This window comes from Neomonachus schauinslandi, chromosome 11 (assembly GCF_002201575.2).
Source record: "Neomonachus schauinslandi chromosome 11, ASM220157v2, whole genome shotgun sequence".
Lineage (NCBI taxonomy): Eukaryota > Metazoa > Chordata > Mammalia > Carnivora > Phocidae > Neomonachus > Neomonachus schauinslandi.
In genome coordinates this window covers 58,083,907-58,104,939 of record NC_058413.1, presented here as the reverse complement: position 1 = coordinate 58,104,939, position 21,033 = coordinate 58,083,907, and the positions used below count along the sequence as shown (strand labels likewise).

General features: G+C 47.6%; 1 protein-coding gene across 1 annotated transcript in view; it reads left to right on the top strand.

The window, feature by feature from the left end:
- TENM4 (teneurin transmembrane protein 4) overlaps positions 1-21,033 on the top strand; it is a 366,208-nt gene that overhangs the window by 313,602 nt on the left and 31,573 nt on the right. The window contains exons 21-24 of the mRNA XM_021704752.2: positions 931-951; positions 8,666-8,898; positions 12,469-12,623; positions 18,003-18,880. Of these exons, the coding sequence (XP_021560427.1) occupies positions 931-951; positions 8,666-8,898; positions 12,469-12,623; positions 18,003-18,880 (1,287 nt within the window). The remainder of the gene's footprint in view (positions 1-930; positions 952-8,665; positions 8,899-12,468; positions 12,624-18,002; positions 18,881-21,033) is intronic.

The following is a 21,033-nucleotide window of genomic DNA, read 5'->3' as shown; positions in this document are numbered from 1 at the left end:
GGTCTTTGGCCATGAGAAGAATCGTAGTTCAAATTCTCTGGACTCCTAGATGAGATATCAGGCTAATGAGAACCACTGGTTATTCTCTGCCTTTTTCTCTCTTTTATGAATTTCACTGCCACAGACATCTGTTTGCTCCAGTCAACTGCTCACATTGTCTTCCTGTCTCCTAGAGTACAATGGAAAGAGCCATCGACTAAGGAGTCAGGCCACCTTAGCAGAGAAGCTGTACAACTTTGGGCAAGACATTTACCCTCTCTGGGCCCCCATTTTCACATCTTCAAATAAGACATCCCATTTTCCCTGCCTCCCTCCCACATTTGAGGGGAGATCATGGAAGACAATAGGCAAGGAAGGGAGGAGTTAATGAAATCTGGAAAGAAAAATAAGTTTATCAATATGTTATCATCTTAATATATTTTCTTCCTGGCCTGTTTCCCTGTTGACCCCCTCCCTTCTAAGTATAGTGTGTCTCCAATTCTGTATTCCATTATGAGGAGGATCGCGGGGGCTTCGCAAGTTTTGAGTGCTCTCTGTAGGGCCGCGTGCACAGGGACAGAGACACAGCAGTGAGCAGGCATATCTCTGGGCACGTGTCTGTGCACGGGGGAGGGAATCAGATGTTCCAGCCTCTGTCTTAGCCCTGGTGAGGGCAGCGGCTTGTCAGCCTCCTCCTCTTCCCGTGAACTCAGAGGTAGTGGTGCCGGAGAAACCGTGCCTCTTCCGTGATATGTAGCTGCTTGTAAGTGAGCTCACTGACAAGTAATATCCAATATAAAATAAATCAGTATCATAGCTGCTAAGTCTTTATTTATTATAGTATTGTACAGTACCATTGCTGTCAAGTTTTCAGGCTGCTAATAATGCTTCTAACCCCGCTGCTAACACCTCATTCTTTCTTCTATTCCCTGCTCTCCTGTCTTCTGTCAGAAATAAAGATTTCAGACATAGGTAAGCCAACCAGTGGAGAATTTCCCGTCTCTCCTCTGCCTTGTTGCATGTTGTATGGTAAGCTGCACGTGTCAATTTCAGCTGGCTCAATAGCAAATGAGTCCTGTGGGTTTGGAACTGATTGGGGGTAATCAGTTACCGTGAGAGGAAGTCATTAATAATGCTGGGGGCGGGTGGCAACAGCCTGCACTCCTTCCATCTCTAGCGAAGTGCGGCAGCTACTCTGGTCATCTGTGGACATGACAGACTGAAATAATAGGGGAAAGAATTTTAACCTTGGCATAGTAATTTGAACACCAGTCTGCTTCTCCTTGGGATAAATGAGGACATCATCCTAACTGTGTTGAGTGGCTTCGATGGTCACAGTGTCCCCACTGTCTTGAGAACATCTCGATCAGGCAAAGAACCTGGAAGAAGACAGGTTTCAGATTTGCACTTCTGTGGGCATTCTGGATGCCTTGGCTTTGGTGGTTGGGACACCAGGTGACCCCACCAGAAAGTTTGCCAGCAAGGACAGAGTGGGGGAGGATTTTCCAGACCATATGGACCACCCAAAAGAGTGGTCCCCAAATAGGAGCTTTCTCACAGGGTAGATTTGTCATGGAGGCTCACTATGACACTGCAGCAGGCAGAGAGGGCCTCATCAGATGCACCAAGAGGATTGTCTGCCCATCAGCACTGCTGTCTTTGTGCCGCTAGTCTGACTCCCGGGGAACAGTCGCCTCACACACATCTGGATGACTTGAAAGTAGCTGTGGGCAGATGGAGCTGGGGCTGCCACAGAGGTGGCTCTCAGTTATCCACATGTGGCTCCCATCAAACTGGGACATGGGGTAAGTGCTAAGTTGGGATCAAAGAAAATCTTAGGACAGTGGAAGGAGTTAGACAGACCCAAATCCAGTAATGTTTATATCCACACCTATGTAATTAGATATAGTATTAATGTAACAATCATATATATTACTTTTTTTTAAGATTTTATTTATTAGAAAGAGAGAGCACGAGCGGGGGGGAGGGGCAGAGAGAGAAGCAGACTCCCCGCTAAATGCAGAGCCCAGAGCCCAACATGGGGCTTGATCCCAGGACCCTGGGATCATGACCTGAGCTGAAGTCAGACGCTTAACCAACTGAGCCACCCAGGTGCCCCAATCATATATATTGTTTTAAGGTTATAATAATTAACATGGATAGAGCATCTCGTGTGTGGCAGAGAGAGCGTTCGGTGATTTACATGGACTGTAGCAGTTCATCCCCAAACCACCCTGTGAGGTAGGCACTCTTGCCACACCCAGTTTACAGATGAGAAACCTGAAGCTCTCCTGTTGTGTGACCTTGAAAAAATCACTTCATCTTTCTAAGCTTTTGTTTCTGCCTGGAAGTTAACAAAGTCACTCTTGGAGGCTGTTTTACGGGTTACAGAGGTTGCTTGTAAAGTATATAGCATTGTGCCAGGCACAGAGGGGAGCTGCAGACATGGTTGTTGTTGTTGTTGTTATTATTATTATTATTATATGTATTATTACTATCATCATAACCACTATATGATGATGATGGCATCTCCATCTTCCCCAAAAAGGAATTCAGTCCTCTTATAACCAAAGACACATGTCTTAAAGTAAATTAAATAGAAGTTGAGAACAAAGGAAAAAAGGAGGAAACACATATGTGATTGTATGTTAAACTAGCCCCTGAACTTCCTGGCAGCCAGAGTAAACAGGGAAACATAATTATTCTCATGGTTTGCATTATCAGAAATGGGAAAATATGCTCACTTCTCAGAGGGGGGAGTATTTTTTTCCTGACACTGAAATCTGTAAAGAATTTTCAGTGAGCTTCATATGGCTGATACTGAACTGTGAATCGATACATATCCCCAAGTTGGGTTTTAGAGAGAACACAGAAGTACGTTTCATATGAAGATTTGGGGTGAAAACCCAGCATTTCACATGAAAACCTTCAGTCAGTGGTGGTCACTGGCTGGGACGCAGCTGAGCTACAGGGGACAGAACTGGGAAGAATCAGGAGGCCAGGGCTCCTGTCCAGCTTTGTGGCACACTCTTCAGGTGCCTCTGGCTTGGTCACCCAGCATTTCCAGTTTCCAGTCTCATCATCTGTAAACCGTGAGAGTTGTGGTTTTGATGCCTTTTGTTTCTGATGTTTTGTGATCTTTTGATACATCCATGGCACAATTTCAAAGCCAGCTTCCTGCCCTCCCTCAATTCATCGCTTTCTCAGGCGCCAAAAACTACTTCTGAAGTAAACCAAAGTGGAAGGAAAACAGGAATTTCTTTCTGCCTTCTCCAGTTTCCTAAAGAAAATCTGGTGTGAAAGACCCGGGTCCCAGCTCTGATTTTAACTGGCACTTGGATACTGGTAAATCCCTCCCTCTCTACAGGCCTTTGTGTCCCCATTCGTAAATGTCAGAAGTGGGTTAAAAATTCTAAAATGTCCTCTCTGCCCATGAGCATTTTCTGTCTCAGCTGTTCCCAGGAGTGGCGGTCCCCGTGTGTGCTCCCCAGGGCAGTCTTGTGCCTCTCTGTCCAGCCTCCATGCCAGCCCGCCACGCAGGGCATACCCAATCCAGGGACCCCTTGGGCATCTTCCCTGGTGGACCCCTTCAGGGAATGAGGATCCTCATCTCCTCCTAGGTCTCTTCCCCAGGGGCGTGGAGGAATGCTTGAGCCTGTTGTTCTGAAGCACATTGGAACTCAGGTCCCCATTGATCCCAGCTGCACACATTAAGTTAACTCCAACAGAGAGCCCTTTACTGCCCCAGGAAATAGGCCTGGCAGGACAATATTAGGTCTGACATACTTGGCTTTCCCATTATGCAGTAACATAAATACTCTGAAGGTTTCTCCAGGTAACCAGCTGCCATTTATTGGGCATTTTTATTTCTTAATGGAACAGGCACTATGCTCAGCGATTTATATTCTTTATACAATGTTGTCCTCAAAATAGCCCTTTGAAGTAGTTGTGGTAATCCCCATTTCTCAGATGAAGAAATTAAGGCTCAGAGTAATGAAGTGATTTGCCCAAGGTCACCTACCAAGTGGATGGTAGAACCAGCATTTCAACCCCTGTCTTTGTGGCTCTTCCCACTGGTTCTAAGAACCAGTAAATCAAGTTCTGCCAGGGCTGCCACCAGATGCAGCCAAAGGATGCTCGTTTGTAGACATTCCTCTGAGACAAAGGGAGAACTCTCACTCAGAAGCAGGGACTAGAGTGCCTCTGGTCCCTGGACTCCCAGCTCCTACCAGGAAATTCCCCACAGCATCCAGAAAGAGGGCAGAGTGAGGCTTGATTTCAGCTCATGAACTTCGGGAATGACACCCTCAGAGTCTCCAAGAGTGTCCGTAGCTTCCAGAGGTGCCAAGTTCATTTCGACGGAGGTAGAAAAGAATGTGGGTCCCTCGGTGGACTCTTGGAAACAGAGCTGTGACCCTCCCCTGTGCCCAGCCTGGCCCAAGATGCTAGAAATCAGAGCTGAATCTGGCACGGTCCCTGCTGCAGAGCTGGGCCTGGGGCTCCATCTCACGCAGGGATGGTTTTTAGAGTATTCCAAGGCCTTGCTCCTCACAGTACAGACAGGCAACCCTGGCATCCTCCAAAAACTTGTTAGAAATACAGGCTCTCAGGCTACACCCCAGAACTGCTGAACTGGAATCTGCATTTTAACACGATCTCCAGGTGATGCATCTGCCCATTAAAGTTTGAAGAGCACTGCTGTAAGGCCTCAGTTTCCAGATCTGGCTGTGCCTCGGAGTCACCTGGAGAGATCTTAAAGGTACAGATGCCCAGGCCCTTCAGATGTTGTCAGTGAGGCTTTTCTTTTCCTTTTTCTTTTTTTCTTTAAGCTTCTCTGGTGAATCTGATGTGTAACCATCACCGATAAGCACCATCACCATAAGCTCCTTAGCATTAGTATTTCCTCTGTACACTCCCAGGGAGGCAAACAGTCATTCACTCGCTGATTCAGAAAGTCAGTAGACCTTTCTGGAATACTTACTCTGCACCAGCCCGGAGCTAAACAGCAGGGCCTCGAAGCTGGTCCTTGCTCTTGAAGAGTTCAAGATGTCATTGAGGAGAAGACAACTAAACAGAAAAGTGTTAAGGTGCTACAGGTACTAAAATTATATTCTGTGGAGGGCTAGTGATGCCACAGAGAAAGTGGCCAGTTAGCCAGTGGAGGGAAGCAGGGCCTGGGAATCCAGGGATGGCAGTACAGATGAGATGACGCTGGAGCTGGGTCTCGGGACAGGGTCTGGTGCTCCCCGGTGGGTCAGGGCAGGGCCATTTTCAAGGCCCTGAGAGGCAGTGTGGGCAAATAGGAAGAACACAGCTTTAGGCCAAGAAGACTGGAGTTGGAAACCCATCCTGCCACTCAGCAGTCTCTGGCCCTGGTCAAGTCACTTCACCTCTGGTAGTCTCCGTTTTCTGAAATACATAGATTTAAAAACAACAATCACCTGCCTTACAGAGTAGTTGTGAGGAGGGTCAGGCTCTGTGTATAAAGTTCTAGGATGGTGTCTGGGACAGAACAAGCCCCCAGAAGTGGTAGCAGATGCTCTCGTACCAGCGACAGTCATCTCGGCAAGCTCTGCCCCGCCGAACGGTGGTCCTGCCCCCGGCAGAGGTCCGGTGGCTGCTCCCTAGGCAGGTGTCATGAGGAAACAGTGCCCTGAAGGCTGTCGAAGAGCCCTACCTACCGGAAAGGGCTGTTGAGATGTCTAATTTCATTTGATCCTGATGACAAGCCTGTGGGCCAAGCAGAGCAGGAACTTCATCAGCTGACAACTGAGGGACCTACAATTTGAGCGATGTAGGTGACTTGCTCAAATTAGAACCCACGTCTCCTAAGCTCAAAACTAGCATTTTTTCCCTACATTTCCCTGACCACCAGATGGCAAATATGTCCTTGAGCACAAAAGATGGGCCACAGCTCTTTCAGACTCTCTGGGACAGTCCTGCCAGGGCCACCCCCTTCTAGAATTCACTGAGCTGAGAAACTGTACATGAGTGACACGTCTCTGGGTCGGTGCAGGAAGACAGGAGCCAGAAACTCAGGGGGCAAATCTAAGTGGACAGGGCCCCCACCATACTCCCTCTGGGACACATTTTCTGCCAAGGTGGATAGCACCAGTTTATCATGAGCGATGCACAAAGAGATGAAATGATCTCCCCCCCTCACAGCTGTCAGCGGGAAAGCAGAGAGGTCAAGGTTGCCCTGCAGTGCAGAGTGGGATCTAAGGCCTTCTGTTTAGCCAGAGTCCGTGTCATCTGGGAAGATTAAAGGATAAGTCTCAGGGGGCATTTCAAGATAAACAGGACATCTCTCCTGTTATCAGTTTCCCCCAAAAGAGAAGTGAAAGAAACACCAATAATTTGAATGAAAATGATATTTAAATAAGCTCAAAATGAAGATGCCATCCATTTAAAGCAAATGGCTACTATGCCCTAGAAGGCACCAAGTTGAACACTGGAAATACAAAAATGAATACAATCCCGTCTCTTCCCTTCAAGTGTTGACTGTCAGATTTGGAAGACAGCCTCGTAAATAAAAAGTCACAGCATTTTGTGAAGTATCCTGTTACCCAGTTATGAGCAGATAGGAATCTCCACACACAGGGGTCAGGGAAGGTTTTGCCAGAAAAGATACCATTGAGCTGACACCTGAAGAATGAGTAGAAGTTCAGCAGGGGGACAGAATATTCCACAGAGCGGGGATGGAAAGTACAGAGAGGTGTGGAGGTGAGGGGGAGGGGACAAGGTGCTGGAGCGCAGGCCGTCTGCTGGGAGGAGGCTGGGGAGAAGAGACAGTGGCAGCGTGTGAAGGGCCCTGTGTGTTGCTCAGCTGGGGAGTCTGAACTCAGCCCAGAAGCCGTGGGGAGTCCTGGAAGGGAGGGCATTGGCACTGGAGTGACGTGACGATGTCTGGGTTAGAACAAGGAAGAATGGCCTGGGGAGGACCCAGGCTGCAGGCAGAGAGACCTGCCTATTATTTGAGAAGGATGAGGTGATGGGACAGTTGTGTTGGGTCTACAGAGGAAGGACAGTTGGAGAAAATCACGTCACCTTCGTCTAATTCAAGGAGAGAAAATAAAGAGAGGCTATCTTGGGTCTGGGAACCTGGCCCTGTTAAGAATCAGCCAGTCCCCAAGACAACGCCCAAAGCAAGGGATGGTTATGATGACAGGCCAGATTAAGACCTTCAGAGACCTTGACACTGAAAAGATGACGATGCCCCCGTCTTCATGTGTAATTCAAAAAACACCAATCTGTAAAATAAAATTTTGTTTTTCAAAAGGACCCAAAACCTACATGCCTGATAAAACGTAAAATCGCTTCCTTCTAGACTTTTCTGATTCTCTCACTTGCATCTTGAAGGTTTGTACAGTGCCCTTCCTTTGCTGGCACTGCGCAGTCTGCCCTCTGACTCCCCAGTACGGTTTGCATCCCACCATCCAGTGAAAGTGGCCAGTGCCGGGCCATCCAACCTGAACAGAGGGAGAGTCCCTTGAATCAGAAGACTTTCCAGAGGCTTAGAAGTGGCTACCAGTATTCAGATGCAGTTTGAGGGCCTGAGAATGACCAGGCCATGCACAGGGACTGAAAGTTAGCTTTCCAGGAGTTAGGAGTCCAGCTCCAATTCAGCCTAGACTTGGAAGAAATTATAAAGCAGTACCATGTGATAGGACAATTCAGGTTTAATTAGGGAGTCCTCTCCAACTGTAAAAAAAGACATAATGACTAGGAATTAAAATAACAGTTACGATTATTGAGTATCTACGATGTGCCAAGCACTATGCTAAATAATCTTCAGATATGATTTTATATAATTTTCTCAGTACACCGACAAAGTAGCTGTTCATACCCCATTTTGCAGAGACTTGAGGCTCAGAAGGCCAGCTAACTTGCCCAAGTTTCAGAACCTGGAAATGACAGAGCCAGACTTGGAACCCAGACTGATCTGATTCCAGTACTTGCGCATTTTTCCTGCCGTGTGCCCAGGGCCAGTGCCTTGTCTCTGCCACCCTCCCTAAGGTCATGGTCTACCTCTGCCTCCCTCTGTCGGCAGAGCCTTGTCTTTAGGACGGGTTTCCAGAAACAGAACTGCCCCCTTGTTTTATTTCTTTTTCCTTGGATGTTGCTGCAAATTACAAACTCGTCCTGCAATTCCTTATATCTGACTGCAGAAGGGAGACTCCTGGGCTCCTGATCAGTATAACGTAGGTCTGAGTCGACAGAAGACTGTATTGTCACTGACTGGGAGTCAGAGCTGGCCAGGGTCTTATCAGCCAGTCCTGACGTGGCTGGGGGTGGGGCTGCTATACAAACCCGAAGGAGAAAGGCTTGTGTTTTGAACTCTTGAAGTATTTTTTTAGAGGCAAGCCCTGTCGTGTTTCTGGCTTGGATTTACAGGCCACCCATGGTAAGCCTCCCTGATAATCCTTTTAAGAAAACACGTGTTGTGCTCCTCATATGGACATGGTGCTGGGCCGGGCATCAGTCATTGGAAAGAGCTTCTTGTATTAACAGTTAGGTAAGAGGGATAGTGAAGCCAACCACTGGGGTCAGAAAAATTACAGAACCGTCACCCAAAAGAGGGACATCATCCCCAAGTGACTTTTTGCTTGGATTCATGCTGTACCTCTGCGGTCTCCTGATGGGAAGGAAGAAAGTGCTCACCAAAGGGTGTGTCCTTATTTCACAGCCATAGCCCAGCGCATAAATACTACCTGACCACGGACCCCATGAGCGGGGCTGTCTTCCTCTCGGACACCAACAGCCGGCGGGTCTTTAAGATCAAGTCCACCGTGGTGGTGAAGGACCTCGTCAAGAACTCCGAGGTGGTCGCGGGGACAGGTGACCAGTGCCTCCCCTTCGATGACACTCGATGCGGGGATGGGGGCAAGGCCACTGAGGCCACACTTACCAACCCCAGAGGTAAGGCTTGCTTTTTAAACTCAATCAGTAACATTGACGGGGGTCCTGATAATTAACTTCCCAGGAGTAAGGAGTCCAACTCCACACTCAGGCTTAGAACTGGAAAAAATTGCAAATAAGCCCCATGTGATAGCAAAATTCAGGCTTCATACCCACTCCAGTTTCAAAAGAAATACATGCTTATCCTTGTGAAAGCATTTTGGAAAATACCAAGGAGTCTACAGGGAAAAGTTAAAATTGTCACAATTCCACCTGCCAGAAATATTCCCAGGTAACATTTCCTGTCTTTCCTTCTAGTCCTTTTTCCGTGTGTTGGTGTGCATGTGTTTGTGTGCTCACCAAAAACAGACAAAATTGTGGTCAAACTGTTTTGGTAACCTTTTTTTTTTCCCCTAACTGATATATCATGAACATTTCCCCATGTTATTAGTCTTCTCTGCCCTCATTTTTTATGGCCATATAGCATTCCATCAAATGGATGTCCCATCATTCACTCATCAGTCCCCTCCTGTTGGACATGTATGCTCTCTCTCATGTTATTGTTTTATCAGAACATTGCAGCGTATCAGCTTTGTAGATGCTCACATGCCATAGGACGGGTTAACTGTTGGCTTCAGTTTTGAGTCCTTCAAAAAGTTAGACCTCTTCATACCCACAATTACAATTTTCCATTCACTTATTCAGCATGTATTCACTGAGTGTGCAGTGCACTATGGTTGCATAGGTAAGTTCAGTGTAGCAGAAGAAATAAGACTTGAACGTGAACCACTAATGTGGGAGAGAGGAAGAGGAGCTTCTCCCTGAGAAGCAAGGAGACATGTGCACGGGACTCAGATTTCTATACTTCATAAGATACCCCACAAAAATGTCATATGGAATTATATTAGTAAATGGTGCCAGATTTCAGGGCATCTCCTGGACCCAGCTCTGCCCCTCATGAATAGAATTAATGTCTGTGACAGTGGTTGGTAAAATGCAGTTGGTATGTGCACTTTCCAGTCAGAGCATTAGAGTCTAGTGAAATCAGGCTGTTCCGTATTCAGATTCAGTCATTGTCACCTCATAGCCGTAGAAATGTACTGCACAGTCGGAGTACAGATTAAATCTGATCAGGAGTGAAAACGCTTAGTTCCGTGGTTCCAGGCACCTGATAAACATCTCATAAATAGTGACGTCTGTTATAATTGTTATATTACATTACATTATGTTATCACACTATATAGCATCATATCTCATCTCATCTCATCTCTCTCACATACCTCGACTGGTCAGGTGGTAACTGTGGGGTAAGTATTGTGACTTCCGCGGTCCCAATTATGATTTCTAACCCTGAGCGAGTAGTAGCCTGCAATGGAAAGAACACCAGGCTTGCACTTAGGGATCATGCATTATGATTTGGTCCTGCAGCTCCCTGGCCTCTGACCTCCTCCTCTGGGCCTCAGTTTTCCCATTGGTAAATGAGCAGATGGGGCTCCATGGATCCCCAAGACCCCATTCAGTTACAGCATTCTGTTCTCTCAGAAGTAAATGTTTTTTCTGAAAATGTTATTCTCTCCAGGGCTTTCTCAGTTGCCCCCCCACACAGATGCACGCACACGGATGCACACATGCGGGCACCCAGATGCAGCGGCAGGGAAATTGCCCGAAAGTCTGTAATTAACCCCGAGAGAAATGACAAGGGTGCCACGGCACGCAGATACTTCACAGAAGGGAGGAGAAAAGATGTCCATCTATTTAGCACGACAAAAGGAGAAAAATCTGAAGTAATTAATCAGGGGGCAGATCACTTCTATTAGCCTGTGCAAGCAGCTTTGTAAACAAGAAGCCCGATTGTTCACGCAGCACTCATCAGTCCCAGCAGATGGAAGAGAAAGACAGAGCATAGCCAGGCAGACAAGAAAACTCCTGTCCTGGTACTTACAGAATGCAATTAATTTAGACTCTAGGCAGGGACAGAAGAAAGGCATCCCTGCCTGAAGGCTGCCTTGTCCTCTGTGTGAAATCGCCCTCCGGCCCTGAGCAGCCTAACAAGGGGGTGGACAGACCTACTGCTCCGGGGAGTCTTCAGCACTCAGAGGCCCTGGGGTGTCTGAAACCAGCCCAGTCCTGGACACATGGACCCCAAGAGCAAGGGCCTCCACAAAGCGCTGGTCAAGTTCTCAGAATTCTCAGTCACTAGTAATTATTGAGGGCTATTACAAGTATCAGCTATTATCCTCCCTGTTTTGTTGACAAGAAAGCTGGATTCAGTCAAGTGACACGGCCAAGGATCTACAACTGGAAAGCTTTCTCTTGCAAGTGCCTCTACCCTTCTTTCATTTCAGTGCCCAGAGAAGCCTGAACAGAACACAACTGACTGGACTCTCCTTTTCTTCATCATGTCACTCCCTGGGGCACTTGGCAGGGCCCTGACTCATTCCCGCCCTCCCCCCTAGCCTATGTGCTCCCTGGGGACCCGTCTTGTCTGTCTCTCAGCCCCAGCACCCCTGAGCAGTTCTCGGTTTGGTCGAGCTATGTCTAACCCTTGGGGTGGTAATTTGGGGTGGAAATCAGTATCACCCATGATAAAACATATCTTAGTCCCAGTCCCAGCCACCCCCAGAATTAGTATTTCCAGGAGTGAGGCCAAGCAGGTATACGTTGGGAAAAATAAAGACTCTTCTGGTGATTCTGATATACATCACTGGTTAAGAAGCACTGATTTATTGTATTAGAGTGATTCTCGAACTTTGTTTTAGATCATTACCACCTGAGGTGCTTGTCAAAAATACAGATAGATATTCAGGCTCTGCTTGAGGTTTTCTGAACCAGCTCCCTGTGGAGTAGCTAATAGAAAATGCACACACATCCAGGAGTGAGAAGTACAAATTGAGAACAATCCCTTCATTTAAGAGCTGAGAATACAAATGCAGAGACATCCAGTGACTTGCCCAAGGTCACACAGCTGGTCATGGAGAAAGTGAACGGTGAATTCAGACTGCTCTCATCCATGTGCCTTTCTTTAGACATTTACTTCACCCATATTCTCTACACACATCCAAAGCGTTCATGTTTAGGCTCTATACATCTATAAAAACCAATAAAAATAAAATCAGAATAGAAAACAGGAAGGATGATTATCTTGGGAGAAAATAAAAATTGTTACCAAAAAGGGAATTTGATTATTATAATTAAAAGGCTTCATAAGTAGATTAACTTAAATAATTCACAGTTTTGACGTTGAAAAAGGTTCTCCTTACCGCTACCTCTAATGCTTGACAAACCCCCAGAAGCAGGAGTCTGGTTTTGGCGGCTAGCTAAGCTGACAGGCAAAAATCTCCAGAGGCAGTAAGGTGGAAGGACCAGAGCCCTGGAGAATCAGAAGACTTGAGTTCTAATCCCTGGTCTGAACGAGTCACCCTAAGCCCCTGGGCATCTGTCTTCAGGACTTTAAAAGGGGAATGAATCCTGTGGGGAGGATGTCCTCAAATCACAGAGGGGTGGTTCTCCATCAGCCTGGAAGGTTCCATGAGCATGTCAGTTGTTACCACCTCTAATGCTGCATTCCCTGTTTCGACTTCTCTTTCTCAGGCATCACGGTGGACAAGTCTGGGCTGATTTACTTCGTGGATGGCACCATGATCAGACGCATTGATCAGAACGGGGTCATCTCCACCCTGCTGGGCTCCAATGATCTTACCTCGGCCCGGCCCCTCAGCTGTGACTCTGTCATGGATATTTCTCAGGCAAGGAGAAAGCTTTGCTTGCTAGAACCCTGGGGCTGCACGCTCATCCTCTCACCTAATACCCAGCCCTCCTGCCGGCCCCCCATCTTTATACCGCACTAACCCTTGAAGAGTACACTCTTGGTGCTGGGCCTGGGAAAAACACTAAGGATAAAGAGATGAGTAGGGCATAGCTTGGTGCTCTGGGAGTTCACCATCAGGGGAGACAGGTGGGTGACAGAGGGATCTCAGGGGAGAGTGAAGAAATCTGCCCATGGAAGTTTCAAAGGCAGCAGAAATTCACGTGGTATGAATTTAGATCCATAGCTGCCTGTGAGTTCCCTCTTTGGAAATACTTACAGTACCTGGGCATTGTCTTTTCTCTTCCTATACTATAAACTCCATGAGGACAGGAATTCTGTCCATCTTTTCCTCTGCTGTAACCAGAGGTATACGGTATACGGTAGGAGTATAACCAGTATTTGGTGACTGACAGATTGAATCCTAGCTTTGCCACTCACGAGCTGGTTAATTTTAGACAAGTTCCTGAAGTCCTTTGAGCCTCTCTTTTTATATCTTTAAAATGAAAATCATTGACTTCAGCCTGGCAGGATTGCTTGGAGAAAACATGAACAGTGAATACTGGGCTGCTAGCATTGCTTGGCTCTTCAAAGGCAGTCAACAAACAGAAGTTCTGGTGCCCACTTTCACAAGGGAAGTGCAATCTGTGCCAGGTTTTGAAGGTGAAATAGGGGTTGCTGGTTGGCAAGGAAGAACGGAGGCATCTCACACAAAGGGAGCAGCATGTGCAAAGGTACAAAGATATTAATGGGCCTGCAACAGTCAAGGATCGTTGGAAGATGGAAGGCATTGGAATAAAGAAGCAAGAGTTGAAAGTGGAAGCATGATTTGGGGCCAGTTAGGGAAAGACTTTCCCGTACCATGCCAGAGAGTTTGGACCTTAGCAGGGAACACCGGGACCCCAGTGTAGACCCAGTGACTGGCCATTCAGCATGTCCTTAGTTTGTCCCACAATGTCTTGGCAAGGAAAGTGTCCTTTATTGCTCGGGCCTTTGGCAGGGCCTGGCCGGAGCTGAATCAGTGAACGTCCTTCTTGCCAACATTAGCAAAACCAAGGGAAAAAGGAAGGCAGGAGTTACATTAAATTGCACAGTGGTGTCAGCAATAACCTCAGTTAGCCTTTTAAACCCCCTGCACAGAGTGCCTTTTCCACTGACTGCTGATCTGCTCCCTGTTCTTTGCAGGCCACAGAGGTGGGAGGCCTCACTGGCCATGCCTGCCTGTTAGCGGCATGTGTCGTGGAGCGCCATCCCCAGAGCCCCCTGGCTGTCGCTGGCCATCCCAGCACCCGCCTCCCACCCCTTTCAGTTGCTGGCATGGTTTTCTTCTGCACCAACTAATGTGATTGTTACGCCCCCGAATGAAATCTGTTCTCTGCCACTCGTCTTCCCAGTTTGGCAGGCTTCCGCTTGCTGGCTAGAGAGTTTCCCTCTCCAGCCTGTAAGCAAGCTGGAATTACCCGTCAGGAAGCTGCCACAGCCTGAGGATGTACACGCGAGTACTTTCAATTCTCAAAATGGGCCCTGCACCAGCCAGCACGGGCGCTGAAAATTTTCAATCCACACATTGGAAAGCTGTGTAACTTTAGGTAGAGGTGCTGCCAAGCAGCCAGATCCAAGTCTTGGAGGACAACTGGCAGATAGTGGAGTGGGGAAAAAACCCACACTTAGCGTCAGAAATCCTGGACCGCAGTCCCTTTGCTCCTGGTCGTCACTACCCTCATCTGAATCGAAGCATGGAATTCTTTTTACCAAACTCTCTGGACACGGGCTGCTATTTTTATACACACGTGTGGGCAGGGTACTGGCGTTCATTCTGAGAGCTTCCTCTGTACAAACACTCAGAGCTATTTCACTGCCCCTGGGGGAGCAGGGTGGTAAGCCAGAGAGCTAAGAACACAGCTCAGAGGCAAGAGTACAAAGCAGAGAACCAAGGAACTCGGACCAGCTCCCCTGGGAGGAGACGAAGACCAGGCCCGAGGAGAAACTCGAGGGACGCATAGAGTAGAGAAGGAACAGAAGATGTTGCAACCCAGTAGAAAGAGGGGATTCGTTCCTAGTTCAGCAGGCTACAGAGTATAACTCTGTATGGAGGGTCCAAAAAGATTTCTTGAGAACTTAGCATGTGCCAGGCACCGTTAGAAATGGGAATACAGAGATGAGTATGACTTTACTTTTCTTATTTAGCTGTCACCATAACCCCAAGGGGTGATACTATCTACCCCATTTTACGGATAAGGAAACTAAGGCTTAGTGGGGGGGGGGGGGGAATGCAGTTATACATACAGAGCCCTACGCTAGGTTCCATCAGGGATGTGGAAATGAATTTTAAAGTGAAATCATGTACATAAATTGCCTAGCACAGCGCCTGGCAGCTAGTAATAAGCTGTAAATATTCATTCCCTTTATAATTTGCAAAGAAACGCCTTGTACATTGTCTTGTTTGATCCTCACAACTACTCTATGTAATATTCATTACCTCCCTTTACAGGTGAGGAAAGAAGTTCAAAGTCTTTAAGTAACACACACCTGTAGTAATTGTGGGACTGAGACAAGAAGTGAGCTGTCCTGGCCTCAAATCCCTCGCGCTCTCTATGCCATTCACCAGTCATTCGTTCGTTCATCCATTTGGCAACCCATTTTTTTGAGAACAAATAACTCTGCCACAAGGCAGTCATCTCAGAGCACTTTGATAAAGGCGCAGAATATTCAGGAGGACAGGGGAGAGGGAGCTCCATCCCCCCTCAGGACCGCAGAACATGGGAGCAGGCCGGAGGGACCACAGGAATTCTAAAGAGCCGCTCTTCCATTGTGGTGACGGCGCCCTGTGGCTCTGGGGAGGTGAAATCAGAAAAGCTTGTGTGCTTGGTCTGCTCCAGAACCATCACACAGGCTCCGTGACAGAGCCGGGACGGACTCCAAGAGCACTGTTCTTCTTTCCCAGGTGCCTGTGTGCACGCGGCAGGAAGGAGGGGGAGAGCAGGAAGGCGCTTGCTCTTCCCCTCTCCCCCTTCCCCGCCCCTCCCCAGCCACCCATCAGGGAGGCATCTTTTCCTCATAATGACGGGCAGAAAGGTCTGGGCTAGCAGGTCCCCAAGGTGCCCCAGGACCAGAAGGCATAAAATATTTAGCAGCCAGTGTTGACAAGAAATGGGTTTTAGGAAATTGAAAATTCCCCTGTCACTTTCGAGTAAACTGTTCTTGATGCAGCCAAGGGCTCAGAGAGCACTGGGAAGTGTGAAGGAGCGCCTCTGGCCGGGGGCACTGGTCTCTGGCAGGCCAGGCTCCATGGGGGGCCAAGGGGCCCTGGCTGGGAGGGAGGAGACAGGAAGACCAGGAAGCAGGGCCTGAGGAGGGCCCTGAGCTGAAGGGTCAGATGGAGGTGGCCACATCCCAGATGTATGTAATTTGCTGGGGTTTCTTTTTATATTAGTAAACTACCACATGGACATTGTAGAAAATGCAAGAAGTTAAAGATTACAAAGAAGAATGTTAAAATTACCCCAAACCCGAGTATGATTAACATTTTGATGTATGACCCCAAGCTTTTAATCTCCCCTCTATCTGTAATTTATCTAATTTGTGGTTGCCGTATTTCCCCCCAGTTGGGATCACACTGTGCTTCCAATTCTGTAACCTAGTCTTTTCCACTAATACGTACGTAGCAAGCATTTTCCCATGTCATTAAATATCCAGCTATAACATCACCTTTAATGGCTACACAGAGTACTCTACCTTACGGGCGAACTAAATGCTATCACTTATTTAGCCAGTGCTCTGTTGTTGGGCGTTTGAATTGGTTGCAGTTATTCGCCGTTATTAAAAATGGCTGTGATGTACACCGTTGTCGACAAGGGTGTGCAAGAGTGAATTCCTGGGAGAGAAATGTCTTATCTAAAGTAATATGCGTGTTTAAGTAAGTCCGAAATTGGACAGAATGTCGAGGGTTTGTAGGGGGCTTGGGAACCTAAGGCGATGAATCCCTAGGGACGGGGGACACAGATCAGATGGAGGTGACACTTCAGCCTGTGTACAGTGTGGCTGGATGACCCCTTGGGGACACAGCTGGCAAGTGGCTTCCCTCAGTGCCAGTACCTCCCAGTGTCCACCAACAAAGCATTCCTCACCTCAGACCCCGCCAGCTCCTCCCCCGCCACCCCCTCTCCATGTGCCTACCTGAAAGCTCACCATCGTCCCTGCCAGCTTCCCAGCCTGGCACAGAGGAGACTCAGGCATGGGCCCCAGGACCTCAGAACCCCTCCTTCCCAGGGCCACCTTCTTTAATCTCTTCCAGGAGGACGTGTTCTCTGAGGTGCTAGGAGCCATTATCTAGAGCAGGGATTCACAAACCTCCGTGTGCACAGGAGCCATCCAGGGGTTTTGTTTAAATTCAGATTCAGATTCAGTGGGTTCGGTGAGACCTGCCGTCCTGCATTTCTGACCAGCTCCTGTGCGATGTCAGTGCCGCTGGTCCAACAATCACACCTGACAGAGGAAGGATTCCATTGTGATTCCCAGTTCCCACGTTCGAATCACCTAGAAAGCTTTCGAAATCATGCCACTGCCTAAGCCCCACACTCAGGGGTCTGATTTCATTGACCAGAGGTGGGATTTGTGCACCAAGCTTTCTAAAACCACCACAGGGAATTGGAATGTGTGGCCAGGTTTGAGAACCACTGGTCTGGAACCGTCAGGGACCATGGCTATTTTGTCTTTACATCCCCAGCCGCTAGGCATGTGTTCATCCATGAACCCAGTGGTCTGAGATGCCGTCTTTCATGCAGGTATCATATCATCAGCTCATGTAGACATCTGAACAATTCCTGCCTCAGCCTCCAGACTCCCCCTGCCTCCCCTCCCACCTCCATCACATTAGCTGTCATTAGTTGAGCGCTCATTGTGGGTCAGGCACTTTGCACTATTGTCAGTCCTGTTGTACAGAAGTGAATACCGAGGCTCAGAGAGGCAAAGTAACTTGCCAAGATGGTGGGGCTAGGATCTGAACCTGGGCCCATCTGGCGCCCAAGTCTATCTCCTCTTTACTTTTTTTGTTTCTTTGCCTATTTTTTTTTTTCCTTTTTATTCCCTTCTTCATGTTTTGTGAGTCTAATGGAGATCATGAGGTGTCTCAGTGACAGCTATTGCATGTTTCACTCTGATCAGGGGGCTGACACCCATTGCCGATGACAGGCCGCCGTGAGATCAGGCAGGACAGCGTGTGAAGGCACTCGAGACATTCTTACAAGCTATACAGGCTGGGGGAGGATTCGTGGTGGGCACCCTGCCAGGCATCTGAGTTATCGGTTGTCTCCATTGGCAGGTTCGCCTGGAGTGGCCCACAGACTTAGCCATCAACCCAATGGACAACTCCCTCTACGTCCTTGACAACAATGTGGTCCTGCAGATCTCTGAAAACCACCAGGTGCGCATCGTCGCTGGGAGACCCATGCACTGTCAGGTCCCCGGCATCGACCACTTCCTACTGAGCAAGGTGGCCATCCACGCAACCCTGGAGTCAGCTGCCGCCTTGGCTGTCTCACACAATGGGGTCCTGTACATTGCCGAGACCGACGAGAAGAAGACCAACCGCATCAGGCAGGTCACCACCAGCGGAGAGATCTCCCTGGTTGCAGGGGCCCCCAGTGGCTGTGACTGTAAAAATGATGCCAACTGTGACTGTTTCTCGGGAGACGCCGGCTATGCCAAGGACGCAAAGCTGAATACGCCATCTTCCTTGGCTGTGTGTGCCAACGGGGAGCTCTACGTGGCTGACCTGGGGAATATCCGAATTCGGTTTATCAGGAAGAACAAGCCCTTCCTCAACACCCAGAACATGTATGAGCTGTCCTCGCCCATTGACCAGGAGCTCTACCTGTTTGATACCAGTGGAAAGCATCTGTACACCCAAAGTCTGCCCACGGGCGATTACCTGTACAACTTCACCTACACGGGGGATGGCGATGTCACACTCATCACTGACAACAATGGCAATATGGTGAACGTCCGCCGGGACTCTACCGGGATGCCCCTCTGGCTGGTGGTCCCAGATGGCCAAGTGTACTGGGTGACCATGGGCACCAACAGCGCACTCAAGAGCGTGACCACACAAGGACATGAGTTGGCCATGATGACATACCATGGCAACTCTGGCCTTCTGGCAACCAAAAGCAATGAAAATGGATGGACAACATTTTATGAGTAAGTATCACCACAAGGGCATCTGACGGTTTTGTTTCATGAGATGTATTGTACGATTAGAGGTGAGTTGGTGGAGTGTTAATTTTTGGATAGATTTCATTTTGGCTCAGAATTTGGGATGCAAACCATTACCCATAATGTGTTCTGCATGTTCATATCACAGCGATTGCTCCTAGGAAGGAATATGATGTAGTGGAAAGGGCATGAGCTTTGGCATTAGGAGACTTGGGCTTGCATGTCTCTAGGCCTCCATTGCCTCATCTGTACAATGGAAATACCTCCCCAACATCCCACAGGGAGGGAATGGAGATGAAACATACTTGACAGAGTGCTAGCATCTTCGGATGACCACTTCCAGAAACAATGGCAAGTTCCATGTAGGTGAATTGCCCACCTAATCGAAGCTTACATCTTCAAGTTTCAAAACTTTTATTTTTTTTCATTTTAACCATTTTGGGTGGAACTTAAATGCTTTCCGTGCCTCCCTTCTCAAACCCATTATAGAGACGTAATGAAACCTTTCTCTTTATGAGTCAAGATCATTAATAAGGAACAACCGCAATTGCATATTACCCCGGAAGGGAGGACATGGGGCTACAGAACCTGCCCAGAAAGTGTTGTAAACTGTCCTTTGATCAGCTCCAGCGTGGCAGGGTATCATTTTACTGCTTCCTCCCTCTGCGTGGCGCTATGTGTTTCAGTCATGGCACCCACCACAAGGAGCTCACTTTCCTTCCCCTCATCCAAGGTAGGGCTTCTTGAGGGGTGTGATCAGAAAAGCAGAAGTTTGGCTCATTCCAGTCCTAGCCAGAATCAAAGGCATGTGTATCTGAGCTCTTTATCTAGGAGCTATTGTAATGAATGGACTTTGTACCTTCTCTTTTTGCATTTTTTAAGATGTTTTTTCAAGGTCTTAGCCATGTTCCAAACAACTGAGACTACTGAATATGTGACCAGTAGGTAGGTATGCAGGAGGTGGGGAAGGAAGTAGACTTTTGAGCACCAGAGATGGGCTAGGAATCACATTATTGCCTTTAATCCTCATAAGAGCTCTGGAAGACGAATGATAGTATCCATTCTACAGAAATAGAAACTGAGGCTCAGAGATGCTCTCTGTTACATAGTGAGAACGCAGCAGAACCGGGATCACAACCTAAGTCTTTCTGATGCCAGAGCTCCCACTCTGTCAGCTCCACCCTGCTGCCTCCTGCTGAGTTTGTTAATCCCAAATGAACTTAAATCCTTGAACTGTAAATTTTTCTCAAGCTTGATCAAGCTTCAGTTTCTCATAGTCCTAGAATCCAAAGGCAAAAGATCTGTAATAGATTTTTAAATACAATTTGCACCAAAAAAAAAAAAAAAAAAGTCACAGCAATTTATACAAAGTTCACTGGCTAAATTCCTGTCACCAAACAAGGGCCTTGTTAATTACAGAGAAAGACAAAGATCCAGGAAAACAGCAATTATCTTGATTAACTCATTGGAATGGAAATACACTCAGTAATTCAATTTTCCTCCGTTGCCCAATGGAAATCTCTTATACGTTACTTAGGCAATACAGGGGTTTCTTTGTCAGAGCAAGTCCGCACACTCAGTTAGTTCCCAAGGTCACTCCTTCAAATCCCAAACTGAATGCTTACATATCACTGCAACCGTTGTTCCCAACCAACCCTGAAATCTAAAACCATTTCCTATACCTACACCAGAAAGGATCCCATTCCCTGCTCCCTGTCTTCCTCAATGAAATATATAGTCATAGTAGTTTTATGAAGAAGAGAATGGTAGTGTATAATCACTTTTTAGAAAATGGCATTTGGAATTCCAAAGAATGCCCTGAGAATGGAAGATAAAAGCCCTAAAGAGAAACTTATTTATCTTGACATCCTACTGTGTGCCAAGATCTTTCCAATTTCATCTTCACGGCAACCTCAGACCAGAGAAATTACCATCCACAGTTTTTACAGATGAACAAACTGAGGCACAGAGAGATTAGGAACCAGTCTAAAATTACACAGTGATACATCGCAGGGCCAGAACACAAATCCGTGTTCTTTCACGGACACCGAGGATGTTCTCCTAAGTTCTCTGTGACTTCTCTGTATGGTAGGGAGAAAAATAGTATCTATTTCATAGGGATAGTCTGAGGTTAAAAA